Source organism: Balaenoptera physalus, assembly GCF_965194825.1.
Source record: "Balaenoptera physalus genome assembly, chromosome: 18".
NCBI lineage: Eukaryota > Metazoa > Chordata > Mammalia > Artiodactyla > Balaenopteridae > Balaenoptera > Balaenoptera physalus.
In genome coordinates, this window is record NC_138899.1 from 74,620,048 (window position 1) to 74,645,558 (window position 25,511).

General features: G+C 38.3%; 1 protein-coding gene and 1 long non-coding RNA gene across 12 annotated transcripts in view; one reads left to right on the plus strand and one right to left on the minus strand.

Annotated features, from left to right (window-relative positions):
• Positions 1–25,511, minus strand: part of LOC309647882 — a 655,782-nt gene that overhangs the window by 130,904 nt on the left and 499,367 nt on the right. The gene's annotated exons all lie outside the window — the stretch shown is intronic.
• Positions 1–25,511, plus strand: part of KATNAL1 (katanin catalytic subunit A1 like 1) — a 209,466-nt gene that overhangs the window by 17,938 nt on the left and 166,017 nt on the right. For 3 of the 11 annotated variants that reach the window (XM_082435675.1, XM_082435680.1, XM_082435681.1), the window contains exons 1-3: positions 2,672–3,547; positions 19,544–19,716; positions 21,532–21,692. In XM_082435675.1, coding sequence (XP_082291801.1) covers positions 3,487–3,547; positions 19,544–19,716; positions 21,532–21,692 — 395 coding nt within the window. In that variant the 5' untranslated portion in view covers positions 2,672–3,486. Of the gene's footprint in view, positions 1–2,667; positions 3,548–16,896; positions 18,955–19,543; positions 19,717–21,531; positions 21,693–25,511 lie in introns of those variants that run through there. The other 8 variants (XR_014256318.1, XR_014256319.1, XM_082435677.1 and 5 more) reach the window with 6 other exon arrangements.

Sequence of the window (25,511 nt, forward strand, 5' to 3'; positions counted from 1 at the left end):
AGAAATCAATACATGATCTGTCACGAGGCAGTATGGTTAGTTGTCAGGTGGGTGATATAGGTGGGAAATATTGTGAGTACAGGGCAGGAGAGTAGGATTGTGAGCAGGAATGATCTGGAAAGGTTTCACGTAAAGGCCTGACTTAGTTTTGATGGAATAGGTAGAATTTAGTGGAGGGGGGAGCATGCCAGGTGAAGAGAACATTAGGAGCAATAGAACAAGCCCCTGCGTGCTTGGCGCGGCGCTGGAACCTGGGGGCCAGAACCAGTGAGGGAGATCTGAGCGTCGCCCGGGGCCGAGATGAAGCCTTGCACGTGGACAGGGTCTGTGGACTGAACGCTGGGAACCATTCCCACGTTTAAGGAGCAGGTAGGAGAGCTGGTGAGGAACGCTTTGACGAGAACCAAGGTCACGGAGCACAAAGGAGGGGGGTCGGTAAAGTCAAAGGCTACCAAGGCCAGGGGACTGAGAACTGAGGGAAAACTTCTGGCTCTGAACCAGAAGCGCCAAGTCTCTTTTTTTTTTTTTTGGCTGTCTTGTGGCTTGTGGGATCTTCGTTCCCTGACCAGGGATAGAACCCCGGGCCACAGCAGTGAAAGCGACGAGTCCTCCCCACTGGACCGCCAGGGAATTCCCGCAGTCTCTTTAATGAGGGCCGTGGCTCTTGACCATATTGTCTATCTCGGGAGATTAATCTGTTATTACTTTCAGCCCCATCTTTTGAATTTGCACAGTGTGTTTAACTATCACTTGAACTGGTAGAAAGTATCCAGTGGAAACACCCAACTAAAGTTCACGGGCAGTTCCCGTAGTTTCCCAGCCGTCCAGAGCCACGCCAGGTTTTTTAAGGCTGTGCTTCAGTGGCTCGTGGTCTTCCTGTGCGTGACTGCCCTCCTTCAGCTTCCTGCAAAGCAGCTGTTTCTTTTCGCTGCTGTCATCTGCTCTCCTCAAGGGGCTTGTCCCGCTGCATGGAGGCTCTGGGATCCCAATTTCAGAAAACAAGGAGGGTTATGCGTTGGGACCTTGCGTTTGGAGACCTCTTCATGGTTGTAGGCTGCACTGCGACCCCGGCCAGCTGCTTTGCAAATGCAAGTGACTGTGAACACAGGACACCAGGTGAAGGATCAATGGATCAGGTGAACCTGTCACCCTGACTAAACATGTGTTCAGCGGGGAGCTGATCAGTATCATCTTCCCCAGGGGTAAAGGAGAGTCTATTTATAGCCTTAAAATATATGCACAGTTGTGACCAAATTGCTAGAGGTGACAGGTCCGGGTGTTGCTTCTGTGATTGCTTCATACTCAGGTTTTGTTCTGGATTTTCTTGTTTGAATGCTGTCATTTCTTCTGCACAATATAAGCTGTGATCACGAACACTTTGGTTTCTTTTCTTTCTCTTGGACATCAGATTCTAGCTACTATCAACTGCTTCCTCACTTATACTAAATAGTTTTCATAATTGAATCCACTCTGTAGGTAGCCTAAACACGTCATGTGCAAAAGCTGCTTACTTATTGAGTAACTATACTGTGGGCTGAATCAAATAGAATATACAGAAATATTCTGGGGTGAAGACAATTATTTTAATAGCTGGCATTACAGTTTCTCTTGGCAAGGCACTTTTTTGTGTGTAGGAAAATACTTTGATAAACAATTTAGGAATGGAAGGTGACCCTAAGTATAGATTCGGAGACAGAGATAAGTAAAAGTACTATATAAGGAGAGAAAAGAGGAGGGGAGGGATGGGACCACAGAGATGATGGAGAGTGGGAAGCTGCGGTTCATACTTAAAGAGGATGGGGGTCGGTGGATACCAAGGCCGCTGGGATACTGAAGGACTTTTAAGAGCAGGGAATTATAATTTTAGGTTATTTGCATCTTCCATTCAGAACCCTTTGGTTGCTCCAAACCTTCAGAAGAGTCTGCTATACGAACAACCAAAGAAAAGAGTCTGCTTTCCACATTGTGTGTCAGCAGGAGAAAAAAGCGTTGCAGGAGGTGAGATGTGAGTCAGTCTGTTTAGAGAAAACAAGAGCTCAGAGCCAAGAGTGACCCTGAAATTGTAAGCCCCCAAGGAATATGCAGTCTTGGAGAGAACACTGGCCTTCCATAAAATCTCTATGGACAAGGTGACCCCGACTGAAAATTGATGACACACAGCAGCTTGCTATTTTCAATCATAAATTCTCGAGAGGCTTTTATTACTAGAAAATGCCAGGGTCAGTAATGCCTGCTTCCTCCTCCATTTACTTAAATCTGTAGGCCTCATTTTCCTCACCTGCGTATTCTGGAAATTGGACCTAGAATATGTCTGTGGTCTCAATTAGAGTCTACAGCTCTAATAATAATAGCTGCTATTTTAATGTTCTTTTTTTGAGGTAAATTTACCTACAGTGAAATGTACAAATCTCAAGTGTAGCATTTCATGAGTTTTGACAAACGCATATATCCTTGGAACCCAAATCTAAGCAAGATATAGAGCTTTTCTATCACTACAGAAAAACTCCCTCTTCGGTCAAACCACACCCTCACCTCCAGGAGCCCACCCTTCTGGCTCGTATCGCGATGGATCAAAGGACTAATACTTCAAAGTTACTGTTGAATGCCACGCTTTGTTTTAGAATGCTTCATCAGCATCAGTGCTTTCATTTCTCACGAGCACTGTGAAATGGCTCTTATCTCCATTTTGCAGATTAAAACGTTGAGCATCAGACCAATTAAGTTGCCCCTGGTTATCAGCCAGCCACCCAGTGTAGCGGCAGGACGTGAACGAAGAAGTGGGTTATAGACTCACGGCATCTCTGAGACGGGTCACGGCCAGCCCACATACGATTATTTAAGAAATATTATAGATCAATGTTCAAGTGAAATCAATGCCATTTACAAATTCTCAAGCCTCCCGAATAATCCTAAAGACCGCATGCATTACACTTCACTAAATGATTCGTTTCTATCCTACACAGAAAACGGCAGAAAGGAGGTGTGAGAGGTTGCAAATTCGGTTTTACTGGTGAAAAAACCCAAAAGAGGTGGCTTAGGTTCCAAACATGCCTCGAGGCAGGCCCCGCGGGGATGCCGGGATAGGCGGAGAGGGAAGGGCTGGACCAGCGACCTTTAAGGAGCCTGGCGCCGCTCCTTCCTCTGACGCCACAGGCATCCTCTCAGAATACAGCAGGCTCGCCGCGCTCGCCGAGAGAACGGACACGCGTCCTGCCACGGGGATTGGACGCTGCCGCGCAGGGCTCATCGGCAGCACTGGAGTTCAATTCGTCACCCGTCCCCCTCCATGCCACCGTCTCCCTCCGCTCCTAGGCGCACCCTAGTGCCTCCCTGCCCCGGCATCTGGGTGGGTTCCCAGGCTCCTCCCCAGAGCTGACTTCGAGCCCCACGCCCTACAGGCCCACGGCTGCCATGGCAACCGTACGCCACCGCCGCCGCCTCTACACGCACGTCGCGAACTAACGGACTCCGCGGCGGCGGCGGCCTATGCCCCACCCCAACCCCACCTGGACCGCAGCAAAACGGTCGGTCGACCTGCGGCACCTAGGTAATGAATCCGAAGGAGACGGGCGCCAGCTACAGAGCCGGTGGTGGGGTATCCGGCTTGACAGCCCCACCCCTGCTCCCGCCGCGGGAGAGGCGGGGGCCGTGCGCGGCGGGGGAGGCAGTGCGTGCCGTGCGGGACGGGGAGAGCCGCGGGCGCGCATGGCATGATGGGGATTGTAGTTCAGCGGCGCCTTGGGCTCGCGGCCTTGGCGGGGCGGCCTGGACGGGAGAACTACAAAGCCCGGCGTCCCTGACAGCTGGGAAAGACCGATAAACTGAGCCGAGCGGGGAGAGACAATCTTTCTCTTTGTGTTGAGGGGGGCTCTGGGGTGGTCGCGGAATTGGGTTCTGAGCGCTGGGAAGGGGAAGTGGAGGTGAGACTCGGGCTTTCCGCCCCGCCATTTGGCCCGCCCCGGTTGCAGCACTGGCCCCACCCCGGCCCGGCCACCGCCCCGCGTAGTCTCTGGGAGGAGCGGCCGCCCAGGCTGCAGGGCCTCGGGCCTTCGGCGCCTCTCCCCCCCAGGTTGCTGCCTCTCGGTGCAGAACCGTATGTATCGCACACGTTTGATGGGAGACCCGAAAAACTATATTTTAACAGGCGTTTCTCCTTTTCCCTGATTCCCTCCTTTATTTCTAGGTATTTGATCAGATTTGTTCTGAAGTAGTTAGGAGGTGTTTGCATTAATTAAACCCATTGATTAATAATTACTCAAAGGGCATTAATGTTTAAAGGTTAAGTGTAGAAGCAGAGAAAAGATACCATGCTGTTATATGGTAGTATCCGATGTTTTTACCGTTTTGCATTTTGCATTTTATTTATTGAGGGTCAAGACCCACCCCCGCCTACTAGCCTGAACACTGCCTACACACATTTTGATTCTATTTGAAACCTTAGTTCAACTTTAAATAACTAATGTTTTTGAAATACAGACTTGTCTTTCTATTTCATTTTTTTTTAGCAGTGGGTAGTAATAATTATTTTCTTTTTTATAACATTTATCAGAATTTCTCAGGACCATTTTTCAGAATGAAAAGCGCCATGTTCTTTCTTTCTTTTTTTTAATGCTCTGGAATACACCTTAGCACCTGAAGTTTGCTCAGGCCCTGGCGGTAAGGAAGCTGACACAGATTTAGAAAACCTGCCTTGTCTACCCTTTAACATTTTTCGACAGGTAGAATACCATCTTAGAAATTTGGCATTTTACAGTGGTATGTTGGAAAATTATTGATGTATTGTGGACTTATTTTGTGTGTGTATGTTTTAAAACAAGAAAACAACATAAGGCCACTATAAAATTCCTTTTATTTCCATTAAATGAAGTTGGGCTCTGTAAACTATACTTAAAGTAGCAGTTTCATAGGAGGAGATAAAAAGTAGGTTTAGTAAGACCACTAGAAAAAAATCAAGACCTTATGCTATACAGTATAAGGATTTGGAATATCTTATTTATTCATTCAAGATTTGTTTATTCATTCATTCAAGATTTGTTAACGACCTGTTATGTGCCAGGCAATATATGCCAGGTGGTGGGAATTAAGAGATGATAGAATATAGTCTGTGTCCTGCGTGGGCACACGTTTGTGTCATCACTGTAGTGTGGGAGAGAGGTGCAAGTTGCTGTAAGCCTCGAGTGGGAATACGTGGTAATATCACAGTGACGTGTATTGAATACTTACTCTGTGGGAGGTACTCTTTGGCGTATTTTGCATGCAGCCCCTTATTTAATCTTCACAGCAATCCTGTGAAGTCGCTGCTGTTATCTAGAGATGAGGAAGCAGCCTTAGAGACCTTGCCCAAAGTCATAGCTGATAAGGTGTGAACCTGGAATTTCATCCCAAGTGGGTCTAACTCATCTCAGTCAGGATCTCAACCACTGATGCCGTTTTCCACACCCTTTGGAAGAAAGAGCCTGACTCTGTCTAGGGAGATTAGGAGAAGCCTCCAGAATGATGTGACATTTGACTTGTGTTAGGAAAGTTGCTTAAGCTTTTACTGGAGAGAGGCTGAGGAAAGTCATTCTAGGCAAATGGCATAACAAAAGCAAAGGAAAAATTGGAGTGCTTTGTGTTTGCGGAACCCTAGGTCATTCTGATGACTAAATCCCAGAATACTTGCAATGTAGTGGGAGAGACCAGATCTCGAAGTACTTGGTACCATGACAAAGCGTTTAGAATTTTTCCTCAACATGGGGTGACTGTTGAAGAATTTCTGATGGAGTAGTGCCATTTATTGGGTTTGTATTTTAGAAAGACCTCCGGCTCCAGTGTGGAGAATGGATCCAGGAGAGTGGTGATAGGAAAACCAGTTTTAGGGGAAAAAAACCCAAAAATGTCCAGTAAGGAAATGAAAAGAGCCTAAAGTAAGCAGTCGGAGTTATGGAAAGAGATGGATTGCAAGGAGTATTTAAGAGGTAAAATTGATATGACTTAATAAGAGCTTGGATGTTGGGGGCTAGAAAGATTTGGAATCCTAAGACAAATGATTATTAGTTTTCTGGCTAGGGTGACTGATGGGATAGTGAAACCACTGATTGAGATGAGGAGGAACAGGGTTTTATCGGGGCAAAAGATAAAGATAAATCAATTTACTTTTGCGTATTTGTTCCAGGTTCCTGTAGGATATTCAGGTAAGGAGGCATTTGTATCCGGAGTTCAGGACAGAGCTCAGAGGTAGAGGTTTACGTGTAGTTAAGTAGTTATAGGAGAGAATGGACCAGCTCACATAGGAGGAATGTGTAGCTATGAAAAAAGAAGAGGTTTGGCTATGGAACTCTTGGGAAACAGCAGCATTTACAGGGGGGTTGAGTTTCTGGGGAGAGGGGGGTGTATTTGAAAGGAAACGGGAGCCACAGTTGAGGCTGAGAGGTCAGGAGGCAGAGAGCAAGGAGAAGAACCACAGAGAGCTTCACAACAAATGACGAGGGAGAGGAAAGTAGGAAGCAGGGAGGGAGTGGTCCAGGTGCCTCAGAGAGGGCGAGTAAGGCAAAGATTGAAATGTGTCCAGTGGATTTAGTGACTGCATATCATTTCCAAACTTTGCAAAAATGAAGAAGAGGAATCTGGGCATAGGCTACTTGAAAAAAGTTTCCGTATTAATACATATACAAAAGAAAACAGAGTAATGAGCCCCATGTAGCCATCACCTAGCTTGGAGAATGAACACATGACCAATTTTGTTTCATCTATAATCTCTGCCCGCAGTTGGATTATTTTATTTATTTCTCTTTTAATTAATTAATTTTTATTTTTGACTGCGTTGGGTGTTCGTTGCTGCGTGTGGGCTTTCTCTAGTTGCGGCGAGCAGGGGCTACTCTTCGTTGTGGTGTGCGGGCTTCTCATTGCGGTGGCTTCTCTTGTTGCGGAGCACGGTCTTTAGGCGCGCGGGCTTCAGTAGTTGTGGCTCGCAGGCTCTAGAGCGCAGGCTCAGTAGTTGTGGCGCACGGGCTTAGTTGCTCCGCGGCATGTGGGATCTTCCCGGACCAGGGATCGAAGGGTGTCCCCTGCATTGGTAGGCAGATTCTTTTTTTTTTTTTTTTTTTTTGGTAGGCAGATTCTTAACCACTGCGCCACCAGGGAAGTCCCATGTATTATTTTTAAGCTAGACTCAGATATCATATCTTTTATCTGTAATTATTTCAATATGTATCTTTGAAAGTTAAGGATTCTTTAAAAAAAAAAAATAGAACTGTAATATTACCTACTTAAAAAATTCAACAGTACTTCCTTAACATAAAATTTCCAGTCACACTTCTTTTTAAAGAAGCTTGACTGTGAAGAAAAAGAGGCAAACTAAAAGAGGTTTGTAGGTTGTTTTTTTTTAAAAAGATTGATGACAAGCTATTAAGGAAAGAGCCAATAAAGAGGAAATGTGTGACGATGTAGGCGATGAGGAGCGAGGAGAGAGCTGATCGAGGTCCCTGAGAAAGTAGGGAAGGATGGGGCGAGCAGGGTGGAAGAATTAGGCTAGAATGAATTTGGTACGTTTCCTAAGCAGCAGCTAAGTGCTAGCTGTGTTACTAGGCAGCATGCTAGCGTTGATAGGAGGGGAGACGCTCTGAAAAAGGAAGAGATGCGAATAGATACAGGTATTTATAGGTTGGGTGGTAAAAGGTGAGAGTTCAAAGCTTATGGCCCCTAAGAGGTGGAGAGAAGTAAAGGTCAATTGATGAGAGATGAGATTGGGGTTAGGAAAGGAGAATAGTGGAGATTTGAAATAGCCACTATGGAAGGGGACCTGAGCTAGGACAAGTAAGAATTGTTTCATTGATTAGATGACAGCAAAACACCAGGCGGTGTAATTTTTTTTTTCCTTAAAATTTGTTTGGTTTACTAAGGGAAAGCTTAAAATATTGAGGAAACCAATATGCTAATGTGTTCCTGAAGAGAAGAGAATTCAGGCCAAGAACTTATGATTGGACCATTCCTCAGTAACTTAAGATTTATTCATTTAAACTGATAATTGCTGTCTATTTGTATAAATATCACACTAAAACTAGAAAGGCCCTGACAGAGCTTTTGGATCAATACTTTATTTTCTCAACATGTACAGTGATATTCTTTTACAGAGAACATTTCTCCAAGGATCATTTCCTGAGTGTGGTGCAGTGGGAGGGGTCAGATAGATCTGTTGTCCACTTCTGGAACTACAGCTTATTTTCCATGTGATCGTGCGCATGTTTCCCAACCTGCGCCCCACTCATAAAAGATGTTAATACGATCTATAAGATTTTTGGGAAAATCAGACAGTTTAACGGAGGTGAACCTGAAGTGCTCCATAACCGAAGGCCTTTCTCTTCCCCTTCTCCCCCTTCCTTACAACAGCATGGCAGGATCGTCAGTTCTCTTTGACAAAAGGCCATGTTCTGTGACTTTACTTGACCATATTAAGCAGGCAGATCAGGTAGTAGTTACATTACAAAATGATAATTTGATCTATATAAAAAGATTCATCAATTATTCTTTTAAATGAAGCTTCCTTAAGCGCTATAAAATGTTATTTTATATAGACTGTTAATAGTAACAATGTCTTTGCCTCAGTTTCGTCTTCAAAGAAACAGGGGGTTCCAGTACAAGTTTTGAGATCCCAACAGCTCCAAAATTCTTTGATTCTCTGACTCATCTCATTTTTGGACTGATCCATATTATGATTTCAATAATATTTGAGCATCTATTTGTAAATGAAAATATGTATATATTTTAATGTACTCAGCATTATTTTAAACATTTTCTCTCCTCGATAATTGTAATACAAATGGTAGACCTAGTGAAACTATGCCTTAGAATACCTAGTAAAAATCAGGCATATACAGGCATTTGCTAGATAAATTTAAGGTGTAGATTGAGAATAGTTAAAAAAAAAAATGCAGTAATTTTCCAAGGTGCATTGTTTAATCTCCAGTAGATGTCTAGAAAGCCATTTTTATCACACTACTTGATGTGGAGTAAGCATTCAGTAAATGTTCAGTAAATGTTTTAACATTCTTAAAATGTTATTTTCATGCTTAAAAATTAAAATTAAAATTTATAATTTATAATTTAAGCTGCCATATTGAGACAGTGGCAGATGATAAACATTTTCTATCTTTTTTAATGTTTTAACAATGCCAGTGGAATTTAGTACATGGGCAGAAATTATTGTAATGGTTACTTCTGAGAAACATTTAAGCTGTTCGAATTCTCTATCTAGATTCTCTCGTGTTGCACAGACAGTTATTTTCTGTTTCTCAAGTATTTGTGAAGTGAGCTCAGGTGAGGAAACAAATGAAAAAGCTTCATTGCTACAGATATTTTCGTCTTATCTCTGGGTATATGATTAAGTCATATTCTCCATTATTCATGGCAAGCTACAGTCCTTGAGAATATAACCCCACATAAAGAGATGGGAGGTATCATGACTTTCAAAGTTAACTATTTTGGTGACTAGTATTCATATAGTAGGTTAATTTATTGCTATTAAAACACACTTCAAGATGCAGTAATTTGAGAAGTTGTGGTTATATGTTTGTTTGATTGCTTGTATTTATAACAGTCATTGCATGAAATAAACTGGAATTTGGTGATTTGGATAAACATTAAAAAAATACGTGGAGCCTGGACATTGGTTGAATTCAGTGTGGTACAAAATGCTGAAAATTAAACTCAATTTGTTGTTTTGCTACCACTATTCTAACTAGTGTTATTTTGTTCACATTGCTATAGTTGAGGCTGCTTCAGTGTTTCTAGAATAAATACCTACTTTCAGGAATTTACAGCTTGTGGTAGGAAAAGGAGCAATGTGAGAGAAATACAGAAGTGTAAGAATAAAAATAGTTTAACGTAGACTTTTTTCTTTAGCCTCACATGTATTATAACTGAATTGGATAGATATCACTCACATTAAAAATTAGTTTGAAAACAATGTTTTCTTTCCTATTTAAAAACCATTACTGTGGAGACAAAAGAATTATAAATACCATGTTTTAATTTAAAAAAGAATTATTAGTGACATCCTAAGCAATTTTGGGTTTTGAAAATAAACTAGTTATTAGTTTTCCCAAATGTATGTCTTAGTCTTGGTATAAGATAAAAATCCAGGTATGTTGGGGGAGAAAGCTGTGTGTGCGCGTGTGTGCGTGCGCACGTGTGCGTGTGTTTTGTGCAGGATGGTGGGGGGAAGGGTGTGGTTGGAGGTGCAGCTGGAGGGAGAGCTTGGAACCAGGGGTTTATTTGTTATGTTTAGATCTGAGTCATGAAGGAGACAAGTCATAATTATCTAGAACCAAGTGAAGCAATGTTTTTTTCCTCTTGGTCTGAGCATGAACTTGAACTGAGCTCTTCTTTTCATTCTGAGAATAGAACTCTCCTTGAAGATATACTTGGATCATTCTGTGTAGGGCAGCATGACTGGATCAGTTCAGTAGTAAATGTTGCAAGAAGATGCTGATTCATTTTTGAATACATGATAAAATTATACCTCAGTAAGAGAAGTATTGTCCAGTGTGCGACATTGCCAAAATATTTCATGCCTCCTTTACATGTAACCTGACCGTTTAAAAGTCCTAGAAACTCTTCTAATTTAAACTAAAGGAGATTTTAAAAAACCCTCTTATACTTCAAGATTATGGTTAAAAGTAATTAAAGTTGTGGTATAGCTTCTAGGAATTTATAATGAAAACTGGATCCGTTGATTTACTGTTATTTTTGAGGAAAAATTAGGTTTGCTCCAAACCTCTGTTTTAATGTTGAGTGTGGAGTAAAATAGTTTACGTTGATTCAGTGTCATCATACGCTAGGAATGATGCTAATGTATTATCACACTTAATTTTTACAATAACCTTATGGTGAGAAATATTATTCTCTCTCTTTTATAGATGTAGAAGTGAGAAATTACATGATTTGCCTGAGGTCACAACAGAAAATTTGTGGTGCCTGGATCCCTACCCAGGTTTTTCTGTCTGAAATTTTTCTATTGCCTTCACGCTTGAAGAGTTTAGCTTGGTATGCGATTCTAGGTTAGCAGCTCCCACCCCCAGCACATGCAAGGTACTGTTCTGCTGCCTCCAGGCTTCCAGCGTTCTTTTTGAAAAGTTAGCTGTCAATATATTATTTTTCCTTTGTTGATAATATATCATTTCTCTCTATTGCTTTTAGGTTCTTCAGTTTTACTACATGGTCTCTAAATGTGGATTTATTTTTATTTATTTTGAAACAGAGAGTTACTGTCCTCTATATATTTTGGAAATTTTTTAGCCATTATATATTGGATATTGCTCTCTCCTTTTTTCCTTCTAAAATTCATAATAGACATATGATGGATCGTATCTTTCTGCTCTCTGCATTTCTTATCTTTGCTTACTTATTCTATCTCTATATGCTGCATTCTGGGCAGTTTCTATAGCTCTGTGTTCTGGTTTCTTGATTCCCCTTTCATCTGTGCCTAATCTGCTATTTTCTCAGTCCACTGAGTTTTTCATTTCAGTGACTGTATTTTTTAATGCTAGAAGTTCTTTTTGATTCTTTTTCACATGTGCCTATTCATTTTTAAATGACCCTATGTTTTTAGATGTACTTATTTTATAGTAACTATCAGATTATCAAGTGCTTTTGATAGTAGCACGGATTCAGCTATATGTTGTAGCCTTTGACTCACCCTCATGATGGATTGTATTTCTTGTACCTTGAAATTTTGGATGTAACCTCAGTGGAAATACTGTGAAGCCTTGGTCAAGGATGTATCCTGTACTTTTGTGTTTATTTCTGTGAAGTGCCATATGGAGAACTGGTGAATGAATAAACAAATTTGATATATCCATATAATGAGATACTGCTCAGCAATAAAAGCGTTAAATTACTGATATATGAACAGCATGGTTGAATCCCAAAAGTATTATTCTAAATGAAAGAAGTTAGACACCAGAATATATACTGTATCATTCTATTTATGTCACATTCCAGAAAAGACAAATCTTTAGTGATTAGTGAACAGAAGAATGTATGCAGTTGTATACATTTTTCAAAAGAAATCAAATTGTACTCTTAAAATTAGTGAATTTCATTGCCTAAAAATTATACCTCAGTAAAGCTTATTTTAAAAAAACAGGCAAAACTCAATGGTAACAGAAGTCAGAATAGTAATTGCCCTAGAGGAGAAGTACTAACTGTGAGGAGACCTGGATTCTATGGGGTATGGAAATTTTCCGTATCTTGATGTGGGTGTTACCTGGGTGTAACCAATGTTAAAATTCACTGCAGACTTGTGGACCTCTACGTTATATACTTCAATAATAAAATGCAGAAGGAGGAAAATACTCTAGAGAGGGGTTAGAATATAAAGTTGAGAAAATCTCGAAAAAGTAGAGCAAAAGGACAAAGAGATGGAAAATAGGAGAGAAAAGATGAGAAAATTAGAGGACCAACCTAGAAAGTCCAATAGCTAAATAAACGGTGTTTTAGGAAGAGAGAAAAAATGGAAAGAAATCATCAATGAACTAATTCAGCAATTTTCCTAAAATTGAAGGATATTAATTTCTAGATTGAAAGAATCCCAGATGGACCCATATCAAAGCATATCATCAACAGTTTTAGAAAACTTTGTCAAAAAAAATCCTACAAATTTTCAGAAAGGGGAAAAGACGGTTTGAATGACTTCCGTTTCCTCAACTTAATCTTGAAACTTAGAAGGTAATAGAGCAATGCCTTTAAATTTTTGAAGGAAAATTATTTGCAAGTGAGGATTCAACAGCCAGCCAAACCATTACTGAAGTGTGAGGGTAGAATAAAGGAGTTTTCAGACATGCGCGAGCTCAGAAACTTTACCGCCCATCCATGGAAAATGTGTTCCGTAAAGGTAAGGGAGTAAAACCAGAAAGAAAGGCACGTGCTAGACAAAAAAATGATTCAAAATAGAAGAGACAAAGGGACTCCCCAAGATGAATTGAGGTACCAGGTTGAACAGCCTTGGAGGGCAGATGGAGTGTCTTCCTCCAGAGCAAAGGTTAGGCTTCCTTACAGCCTTGAAAGAAAGATACTATCTTCATTTGGAACAAAGGGTAGGCATGCGTGGTGTTCAATATAATAGATTTGGGTTCCCTAAACTTAGGATTCTTCTCCTGTAATGCAGGCTCCTGCATATGCTGATATCACTTGGCCCATTATGTGTTGCCCTGTGGGAACTGGGGTTTGGGGGAACCAGTGCAAAAAACCTCAACAATCTTAGGTTGTTGGATTGTCTTCTGGAAGTTTTGTAGTTTTTACTCTTACATTTAGGTCAGTCATTCATTTTGAGTTAATTTTTATGATGTGAGATAAGAGTTGAGATTCAGTTTTTTTCCCCCCCATATGGATATCTAGTTGTTTCAGCACGCTTTTTTGGAAAAAACTTTTTTTTCATTGACTTGCCTTGTCAACTTTGTCAAAAATTAATTTGCCATATATGTATGGCTCTTTCTGGACTCTGTAATTTGTTCCATTGGTCTGTGTGTCTATCTTTATGCCAGTCCCACACTGTCTTGATTCCTGTAATTTTATAATAAATCTTGGAATCAATATAAGTTGTCCTGCTTTACTATTTTTTGAAATCGTTTTGACTATTTTATGTCCTTTGTATTTCCGTCTAAGTTTTAGAATCAGCTTGTAGATTTTTACAGGAAAGGCTGCTGGGATTTTGATTGGGATTTCCTTGAGTCTGTGGCTCACTTTCCACGGAATTGACATCTTACCATTATTGAGAGTTTCAATTCATAAATGCATGTGCACATACACATACACGTATGTATTTCCATTAACTTAGGTCATCTTTACTTTCTCAGTGTCCAGATCTTGCATATGTTTTGTTAAATTTATCCCTTAAATATTTAATATTTTTGAATGATTTCATTGTTTTGATTTTAGTTTTCAATTGTTTATTGTTAATATATAGAAATACAATTGATTTTTGAATATTGACCTTGTATCCTGAAGCTTTACAAAACTAACTTAGTAGTTCTAGTAGTTATTATAGATTCCCTAGGATTTTCTCCATTAACAATTATGTTGTATGTGAATAAAAGCAGTTTTACTTCTTCTTTTCTAATCTTTATCCCTTTTATTTTTTTCTTGGCTAGTTGCACTGGTTAGAACCTCTAGTTCTAACGTTGAATAGAAGGGGTGGGAGGAAATACACTGGCCTTGTTCTTTCTTGATCTTGGGAGAGAGCATTCAGTTTTTTCACAGTAAATGTGACGTTAGCTGCAGGTATTTCATAGATCCTCTTTACTAGGTTGAGGAAGTTCTATTGTCAGTTTGCTGAGAGCTCTTACCTTAATGGTGTTGAATTTTGTCCAGTACTTTTTCTGCATCTACTCAGATGATCATATGTTTCATTTCTAGTCTCTTAAAATTATATTGATTGGTTTTTTAATAGAAACCACCTTGAATTTTTGGTATAAACCCCACTTGGTCATAATGTGTTATCCTTTTTATATACTGGATTTGATTAGCTAAAATTTAAATATTTTTGTATCCGTGTTCCTGAGGGATACTGGTAGGTAAATTTCTTTTCTTATAAGGTCTGGTTTTGGTATCAGGGTAAAGCTGGCCTTAAAATATGAGTTGGAGGTTTTTCCACCTCTTCCTTTTTCTGAGAGAGTTTGTTTGGAATTGGTTTATTTTTTCCCTGAGTACTTGAGAGAATTCACTTGTGAAACCTTTTGGATTTGGAGTGTTTTGGGTTTTTTTGTTTGTTCTGTTTTTTGGTGGAAAGATTTTAAATTACAAATTGAATTTCATTGATTGACAGAGGACTATTCAGATTAATTACTCTGTTTCTTCTTGAGAAATAGCTTTGGTATGTTGTGACTTTCATAGAATTTGTCCATTTCATTAAGCCCTCTTTTGCCTTTTAATAGCTCTAAAGTTTGTAGTGATAACCCCTTCATCATTTCTGATTTTGGTAATCTGTGTTTTCTCTCTCCCTTTCTTGGTCAGTAATACTAGAGGTTTAATCATTTTTAATGATCTTTCCAAAGAACCAGCTTTTGGCTACATAGAAATTTCTTTTTTTTTTTTTCTGTTCTATTTTATTGATTTTTGCTCTTAACCTTATTATGTTCTTCCTTCTACTTCTTTTGGGTTAGTATGTGTTTATTTTCCTAGATTCTTAAGACAGGCTGAAAGCAGGAGTTGGCAAACTATAGTCTGGGGGCCAAATTCAGTCTGCTCCTTATTTTTGTATGGCCCATGAACTAAGAATGTTATTTTCATTTTTTTTTAATGGTTAAAGAAGTCAAAAGAAGAACAGTGTTCTGTGACATGAAAATAAATGAAATTCAGATATCGGTGTCTGTAAATAAAGTTTTATTGGAACACAACCACACTCATTTGTTTACATATTGTTTATGGCTACTTTTGTGCAGAGTTCAGTAGTTGGAGTAGAGACTTTGTGATGTTCTCATTGCTTTGCATTGCTGCTTGGTGTGCACTATAATCACAGTGTTTCATGTGCCCTGCATATCACTGTACTGTGACATTTTACTTCATTTATTGTCAGCGGATTCCCATCATGTCAAAACAAGAAAAGATGAGAAAAATGGACTTGACATATTTATGCTTTTAAAGCACAGTGGAGTGTAGAATATTGAACTAAATGACAAAGCATTGTGATTATTATGCAATGACACTATAGCTGTGCTAAAGACATACAATTTACACTGACATTACCAGACTAATCACTCGTCATGGTATTCCCAATTCATAGGAAAGCAGTGGTTAGAAAACTTAGAAAACTTAAAAAGGAATATCTTTTTTTTTTTTTAATTTTTATTTATTATTTATTTATTATGTTTTATTTTTGGCTGTGTTGGGTCTTCGTTTCTGTGTGAGGGCTTTCTCCAGTTGCGGCGAGTGGGGGCCACTCTTCATCGCGGTGCGTGGGCCTCTCACTATCGCGACCTCGCCTGCTGCGGAGCAGAGGCTCCAGACGCTCAGGCTCAGTAGTTGTGGCTCACGGGCCCAGTTGCTCTGCGGCATGTGGGATCTTCCCAGACCAGGGCTCGAACCCGTGTCCCCTGCATTGGCAGGCAGATTCTCAACCGCACTGCGCCACCAGGGAAGCCCAAAAAGGAATATCTTTTTAAGCAGAATTTCTTCACAAAATTAAAAAACGAAAATCAGGCTGCACCCAGAGTAAGTTTCTGAGTGTCTCATTTGTTGGCCAAACAAGGAAGTCATTTACCGATGGTAATTTAAGTAAATCTTGTTTGATTGTAGCAGCCAAAGAAATGTGTCTGGAGAAAATAAACTTGCTTGTGACTATTAGCCTTCTGGTGAGAACAGTTGCTAGAAGAGTTGAGGACATCAATAATCAATTAAAAAAAAAAAGGCAAATGATTCTGAGTGGTTTTCCTTGGCTCTTGATGAATTGACAGATGTTACCAAAACAGCTTAAGTGTTTGTTCGAGAAGTCAATGCTGAGTTTGAAGTTACTGAAAAATTACATGTAATGAATAGTGTTTGTGGAATAGCTACAGACAGGAATACTTATAAGAAGTTGAGAAAACACGAATTCTGTACAACCTGAAGTAGAATCTGTTAAGACGTGTTGAAACTCGGGGTGGCCGAAAATATGTGTAGAACAGAAAAAGGCTTAGGTGAACAAATTTACAAAGCTGTGGAAATGTAGCATGGTTAAAGTTGTTGGCTCTTCACTGTTTTTTAAAAATTTATTTATTTTTTATTTTATTTATTTTTGGCTGTGTTGGGTCTTCGTTGCTGCGCATGGGCTTTCTCTAGTTGCGGCGAGCAGGGGCTACTCTTCGTTGCGGCGCACGGGCTGTAGGTTCATGGGCTTCAGTAGTTGCAGCACGCTGGCTCAGTAGTTGTGGCTCGTGGGCTCTAGAGCGCAGGCTCAGTAGTTGTGGCGCACAGGCTTAGTTGGTCTGTGCCATGTGGGATCTTCCTGGACCAGGGCTCGAACCCGTGTCCCCTGCATTGGCAGGTGGATTCTTAACCACTGTGCCACCAGGGAAGCCCTTCACTGTTTTTTTTTTTTATCAGCAGGTGTTTTGCAGAGAATAATTGAATCTCTCATGTAGTAAGGAACCATTAGTGTCTTAAGACTCGAGTGTTGCTCTTGAGGACTTAGCCATTGTCAGTTCCATGAATTTTTGTCAGAAATAGACTTGCCCCTACCACACAGCAGTTTGGTGGCTTGTAGTGGTAAAGTTCTATTGTAATCGTTTGAGCTAAGGGCTGATTTGAAGTTTTTCTGAATGAGAGGAACTGCTCTCACCCACTATTACTGAACACTGAATGGCTTTGGAAATCAGTTTGGCTTCAGACTTGATAATGTTTCTTTATGAATCAACTGAAAATTACAGGACCAAACAGTGCTTATATGCAAAACTAAAAGTTATTTCAATGCCAACTAATGTTTGAATCACAAGTAATACCAAGCTATTTTATATAGCTTTCCTTGCTGTCAAAAGTTAAAGCAAAGACGTGAGATCTCCATTCCCACCCAGATTTTCAGTATATTTTTTTGAGCTCAAACTACTTTGATGCAAGTGCAAAGGAAATTTCCATATTATGAAATCCATTTAACTGTGTAATTGAGATACTTCCACTTACCCTTCAATTGGAAGTGATTAACATGCAATGTAATGACATGCTAAAAGACATATCAAGAGAAGAATAAAATCTTTAAATGCTTTCCAAACAGTGACTATGCTGGATGAAATCATATGCTTGTGATTTGATATCATTATGTGACAGTACCTATCTGGGTAAAAAGATACTTTTAAACATGAAATGCGTAAGTCTTATTAAAGAGCAGCATTAACATATGAACATTTGCAATTGATTTTGATGATAGGGAACAGTAACTTTGAATCCGAACTACAGGAAATATCCCCCTACAGAAGAGTTCCATTCTTATTAGTAGACCTGTTTTGCAAAAAGTTGTACTCAACTATTACTACTATAATATTTTGAATTTTGTCAATAAAAATTGTGGACATTTTTGTCTCATTATATAAGTACTTACATAATATCCTCGATTTTGCCCATTGCCCCTCAAAGCTAAAAATATATACTCTCTGGCCCTTTCCAGAAAAAGTTTGCTGACCCCTGCTTTACATCGAGATATTTTCAGTCTGCATATTTGTGTGCCTGTACATATTAGCAGAATTAATGCTTTTGTCTCACAATGACTAATTTGAAGAATTGTTCTAATTTGAAGAGGAGGCTTTCCGTGGTTGTCCTATTTTCTGTGGGTAGATCTACTGAATGTTGAAATTTCTTACTGTGTAAAAAAGTAGTGTACTATTTGCTGCAGTGTGATTCTCAAGTAACATAGATGCTGCCTTCAAGGAACCTATGCCTGGAGAAGGGGCAAATAATATGCCAAAACACATAAAGGAAACAGTTTTATTCTCAAAAAGGTACTGGAGTCAGCTGAAATGACTAGAACTAGAGGCGGTTAATTTTGAGGAAGAGTTTTTGAGCCCCTTAAGAATAGATAAGAAGTAGAGAGGAAGAGCCAAGCTACCCACGTCAAAATTTAATTCCCTCAGGAAGGCATGGAGAAATATTTTGATTTTTCTCTACCAAGTGTATTCATTGGTTTACTGTTCCAGGAAATAAGAGTAGGTCAATTTGGACCCTTTCCCAAGATGTCATTCTCCTGTATCTCTGGACTTCCTACTCTTTGTAGTTTTTGGTGGAAAGCAACTTTGCTTAGAAGCCTTGGATGATCTTGGGAGACTTTAGAGAAGCCTGGAAGAAAAGCCAGAATTACTGGGCTGGAGGGCTTTGGTGGAAACCAGAGGTTCAGATGATATTTTTTCCTAGCATCTTATAGAAGGGGAAAGATTAACGATAGTTATTTGCACAGACAAAAAGCTACAAATGACAAGGTCATAGAAGATTACAAGATGAGGAGCAAAAAGAGCTCAGGTAGTTTAATTCACAGGTTTTTGCTTAGATTTAAATTGTATGGAACAATTAAATGTATATAAACGATGCATGGACAACTATAGGCTGTTCTTTTAAAATGTGTTCCTTAAGTCAAAAAGTTCCTTAACTTTTTGTTCTTGGGGCCAAATAGTTTTAGTGAGAAATAGTTTCTGCAGTTTTAATTGATGTCATTGGAAAATGTGAGATATTCATATATTTATTTTTACATTGTCAAGAATAAGTTGACTAAAATAAAGCAAGTTCATCTTTACTATTATTGCAGCTTATAGTAATTATAAATGAGCAAGGAGAACTAGTGTCTAATTTATGTACCTGTAACATAAATCGATAGTTCAGAGCTGTGTAATTTGTCTCCTTATTATCTTTTTGTGTGTTCTTTTGTGATCTCCTTTGTATTTCCAAAATTGGGAATTTTGTTCAGTATTATAAGATGCATTCAGATAACCTCAAAGAATAAGAGAACCATTTTGACTTTCAAAGTAGTTTTAAGCAGATCTTTTAAATCATAATAAGAAATGCTTTAAAGTCAGTACTGAAAACTTAATAAAAAGTCATATTTTATGTTTAGGTCTCCGAAAGATGAATTTGGCTGAGATTTGTGACAATGCAAAGAAAGGAAGAGAATATGCACTTCTTGGAAATTATGACTCATCAATGGTATATTACCAGGGGGTGATACAGCAGATTCAGAGACATTGCCAGTCAATCAGAGACCCAGCTGTCAAAGGCAAATGGCAGCAGGTAAGATCATGTTCAAGTATTCAGTGAATGAGGGCAGTGGTCTGTTATACTTGAAAGATAAGAGTTAGAAAATTAGTTTGAGATTTTGTAAATAGCTCTTATTTGTCTGAATACTGAAATATATTTAAAATGTACTCTGAATAATTTTCTGTCTTTCCCAGTTAATATTTTATATACTTTCGATAGTATATTGTATGAGACATATTTTGAAGATATTTAATTCAAATTGAATCTACTTTTAATTCTTTTTCCTGATCAGTTGACTAATTTTGTGTGATTACAAATTCTTGAAATAAGGTATTTCTACTTGCCTTTTCCCCTTTCATTTTACATGTAATTTTGACGCATTTCATAAAACTTTTCCTTTAAGAAGATTTCCTCTTCTTTTGAAAGACTCCTTACAAATACAAAGGAGTCAGTAATCTAATAAAAAACACTAATATATTTGCTGTGCCTCTTGACTATACAACTTGGTTATATAATATTACAGTTAATAAAAACTTGAATTAGAATTTCCCCACTTACTCTTAAAACTTAAAATCCTTTTAAAATTAAAAGTACAAAGTCAGGCATTTCTTTGAAGTTTCATTTATGTGCTAATGCCTTTCAAGTGTTTCTTTTAAGTTTTCCACTGGTCAGAAATTGATGTTTTACTAAGTTTTCAGGGTAAATTTGGCTTATTTTCCAACTTAAGTGTTAACCAAATTATGTTGAGTGAGAACAATACACTCGCTTTAACTCAAGTTGAAATTTTTAGTTGTGTTCTATCCTGCATCCTAGCCCCAGGCAAGAGTTGTTTATTAATCTAGCATGGAAATATTTTTGACCTGTTCTTAATTGTGTTAAATAGTGACCACTTCTGTTCTGGTGCTTCTACTATGTTTCTTTCCATTAGGTTCTGAAATTTCATTTCTCTAAGTGTAGCATATAATTGCATATATTAGTTGAATTTAGATTTTTCTTTGGTTCTGTGACTCCTTTATATGTTCCTTTCTATATATTATTTGAGATAAAGTTTAAGGGCAAGTTTCTTATGCTCTGCTTTATAGTAAAGTGTGCTTTCTGGTTAAGAAAATTAAAATTGTTAAAATTAATTTATAAATGTAATTTTCAATCTATTATCTGCTTGCCTTTGAAAATTAGTTTGGGCTCAAAGTTTGAAAACATGAGAATTTCCACATAGTTGGTGCTCAGTGAAGTTTTTTAAATATGGGAAAAATCTTGCCTTTGAGCTCAAAATAAACTTTAGCCAGGACTTGAAAGATTTTAAACAAGGCGAAAAGAATTCAGACTTTGGTGAGGCAGAATTTAAATTGGAAATGGGTAAGTCTTAGTATCAATATTACACCACTTCAGGCTTTCAGATGCTCACGACAGGCATTTCGTATTTTGTGATATTGGGGATAAGAGATGCTGATTTCCTATCAGCATTTTGGCTGACAATTTTTGAGGAAGCTATTTACAAATATATTAAAAGTATTTAGCATAACATTATAGATTTCTGGGAATGGTTAACTTCTTATTAACTTAGTTGCTTGTTTTAAATTGTCTTAATGGTCATCACATTCTTTGGTAGAAAGAATTTCTTCATGAAAGATATATAACGACTTGCACTAAGAAAAGATATATATTACACGTATGTCTTCAAACCAATTCCTGGCCTCCTATGTAACTTTAAATAGTTGTTTTTATTAACTATGTTTTAATTACTCATTTTGCATACTTTGAAAGACATTAAGAAAACTAGCATTCTATAGCAATTTGTTATTTGCAATTTATATAAATATTTTATAGCATAAAGGCTATTTTTTTAAGGTTCGGCAGGAATTATTGGAAGAATATGAACAAGTTAAAAGTATTGTCAGCACTTTGGAAAGTTTTAAAATCGACAAGCCCCCAGATTTCCCTGTGTCCTGTCAAGATGAACCATTTAGAGATCCTGCTGTTTGGCCGCCCCCTGTACCTGCAGAACACAGGTAAATGGGACTTTATATTCTCTTTAGGTACTTCTATAGTTAATTGATATTCAGAGTGAAGAGAGTAAAGCTTAATTTGAACAAAGTATGAAAAACTGTTTTGGGGGGCATGTAAATTTAATACCTATTTATAATTTTCACACGTGGGTTTACAGGGTTTGTATTTGATAAAGAACAGAAGTATATCATTTGTCATATATCTTGCTTTTGGAATATTTTACTACTGTAATCAAAACAATAGAAATCTACTGCTAGTCCTAAATTTTCAGTTTAACTGATAAATTTATCAGTTAAGTGAGTTCTTTTAGATTTCATAATGTCAGCATCAGAGCTTTTTTGCTTTAAAAGACTAACAACTTTCGATGAAATGGTGGACAAATTGGATTCATCTGGTTGGGCATACAGCCAGTTTCCTGAATCTTAGTGTTGAAGGAACCTAACCTTTCCTTGAAGGTGGAAGGGCAAATTCCCTAGTGTGGCAATAAGGCTTGAAGTTTATCTCCTTGATGCTCTGTCTGTGCATCATCTGCATTAAACCTCTCTCTTCTTCTTCTTTGCTGTCTTCCTGTCTTTGCATAGTCTGTTCTTCCTTGAGGAATAACCATAGTCCCCATCTAAGCAACTCATGTTCATTCTTCGAGTCTCAGCTGAACTGTTTGTCTTCTCTGCAGCCTTTTCTGGTTTGCCCCTGCATAACAGTGTTCATCCTAGTTATGTTGTGTCTCTTTTTCTCTTGACAAGATTAGGAGTTTTGCAAGGGCAAGGACCATGTTTTTATTTACTCAAAACAAATAACAAATAGCAAACTTCCACTGCTCACACAGTGTTTGGCACATAGTAGGCATTCAGCCAACATTGAATGAGTAACTTCATTAATTCCACAAGAAACTGAGGTCTGGGAGACCTTGACCTGTAAGTTAGGCTAGACCAGGAGCTGAGCTTAGGTCTTTCTGGCTTTCAGTCCCCTTTTTTGTGAAGTTGTATATTGTGGCCAGAGTGTTGCATCATAGAAAATAAATATCCCTTTGGTTAGTAGCTGTGATCATGTATTTAGCTTGTTGATCTCTTAAAATTTCCTAAAAGCATTTAAAGAACTGTGAAAAGTAGTTAATTTATTCCTTCAGGATTTTTTCCACTGAGTTAGAGATAATTTTATGATTCCCATTATAAAAACACTAGATGATGATTCTTTTCTAAGGTCTACAGTAATATAGTGCTTTCCTCAGATGTAGCCACCCTCAGGTGTTTTGGATTAAGGTGACTGTTACCCCTCAAAAAGCACTGTTTCAAGAGTCATAGGAAGTTCCAAAGTAAATATAATGGCATTTTGATGGATCAGACTTGAAAATATTATGTATGTGTAGTAAATACCTTGTTTTTTCCTGAAAGTCATTAATTTAGAAATACACTTCTAGTTTAAAGCTAAGAGCTGACACTATTTTTATTTAGATATAATTGACATAGCATTGTGTAAGTTTAAGGTGTACAGTCTGTTGATTTGATATATTTATTTATTGTGATAGGATTATCACAGTAGCCTTAGCTAACGCTTCTATCACGTCACATAGTTATCATTTCTTTTTCTGGTGGGAATTAAGATATAGTGTCTTAGCAACTCTGAAGTATGTGATGCAGTATTGTAGTGTTTAATCGCTGTGCTGTGCATTAGATTTCTAGGACTTATTTAACTACTGGTTGCAAGTTTGTACCGTTAAACACCGTCTTCCCAACTCCCTGCCCCCACCCCCATCTCCCAGCCCCTGGTAATACCCTTCAACTCGCTGTTTTTACAAGTTTGACTTTTTCAGATTCCACATATAAGTAACATGCATTAGTCCTTCTTTGTCTGACTTAACTCACTTAGCATAATGCCTTCAAGGTTTATCCATGTTGTTGCAAATGGCAGGATTTCCTTCTTTGTCACGGCTGAATAATATTCCATTGTTAGTATATGTGTACCACATCATCTTTATCCATTCATCTGTTAGTGGTCACTTACATTGTTTTCATATCTTGGTTATTGTAAATAAAGCTGCAGTGAATGTGGGAATGCATTTATCTCTTCAGTATCCTGTTTTTATTTCTTTCCGTTATATACCCGGGAGTGGAATTGCTGGATGGTCTGGTAGTTCTATTTTTAATTTTTTGAGGAACCTTAATACTGTTTTCCATAGTGGCTGAACCAATTTTCATTCCCACCGACAGTGCACAAGGATTCCCTTCTTTCCACATCCTTGCCAACCCTTATCCCTTGTCTTCTTGATAATAGTCATTCCAGCAGATGCGAGGTAATATCTCATTGTGGTTTTGATTTGCATTTCCCTGATGATTAGTAATGTTTAGCATCGTTTCATGTACATGTTGGTCATTTGGATGTCTTCTTTGGAAAACTGTCTGTTTAGTTCCTCTCCCCATTTTCTAATTGGGTTGTTGTTGTTGTCATTGAATTGTATGAGTTCTTTATATATATTTACTTAACATTTTGGATATTAACCCCCTATCTGACTTAGGGTTTGTAAATATTTTCTCGCATTTGGTAGGTTGCCTTTTTATTTATTTATTTTTATTGCTTCTTTTGCTATGCAGGAGCTTTTTAGTTTGATGTCGTCCCACTTGTTGATTTTTGCTTTTGTTGCTTGTGCTTTTGGTGTCATCTAAAAAGATCATTGCCAAGACCAATATCAAGGAGCTTCCTTCCTGTGTTTTCTTCTAGGATTTTGCAGTATCGGGCCTTATGTTTAAGCCTTTTAAATCCATTTCGAGTTCATTTTTGTGAGTGGTGTAAGATAAGGGTTCAATTTCATTTTTTCACTGTGGTTATCCAGTTTTCTCAACAGGATTTGTTGAAGAGATTATCCTCTCCCCCATTGAGTGTTCTTGGCTCCCTTGTCTCATAATAGTTGACTGTAGATGCAGGGGTTTATTTCTGAGCTCTCTATTCTGTTCCACTGGTCTATGTGTCTGTTTTTATACTGTTTTAATTACTATAGTTTTGTATCAGTAGTATAGTTTGAAATCAGGAAGTGTGACACCTCTGGCTTTGTTCTTCTTTCTCATGATTGCTTTGGCTATTTTTGGTCTTTTGTGTTTCCATACAAATTTTAGGATTCTTCTTTCTAGTTCTGTGAAAAACGCCATTGGAATTTTGACATGGATTGTGTTGAATCTGTAGATGGCTTTGGGTAGTATGGATATTTTAACAGTATTAATCTTCTGATCCATAAATGTAGGATATCTTTCCATTTGTTTGCGTTTTCTTCAATTTCTTCCATTAAAGTCTGGTAGTTTTCATTGTACAGATCTTTCACTTGGTTAAATTTATTCCTAAGTACTTTATTGCTTTTGATGCCAATGTGAATGGGATAATTTTGTTTCTTTTTCAGATATTTTGTTGTTAATGTATAGAGGCACAACTGATTTTTGTATGTTGATCTTATATCCTGCAACTTTAGTGAATTCATTGATTAGTTTCCAATAGTTTTTTGGTTGAGTCTTTAGGGTTTTCTATATTTAAGATCATACCATTTGCAAATAAAGACAATTTTACATATTCCTTTCCAATTTGGATGCCTTTTATTTCTTTGTTTTGCCTAATTACTCTAGCTAGGACTTCCAGTATTATGCTGAATAAGGATGATGAGAGTGTGGGCATTCTTGTCTTGTTGCTGTTCAAGAAGAGAAGCTTTCAATTTTTCACTGTTGAGTATAATGTTAGCTGTTGTCGTATATGGCCTTTATCATGCTGAGGTATGTTCCTTCAATTTGTTGAGGGTTTTTATCATGAAAGGATGTCATATTTTGTCAGATGCTTATCTTCAT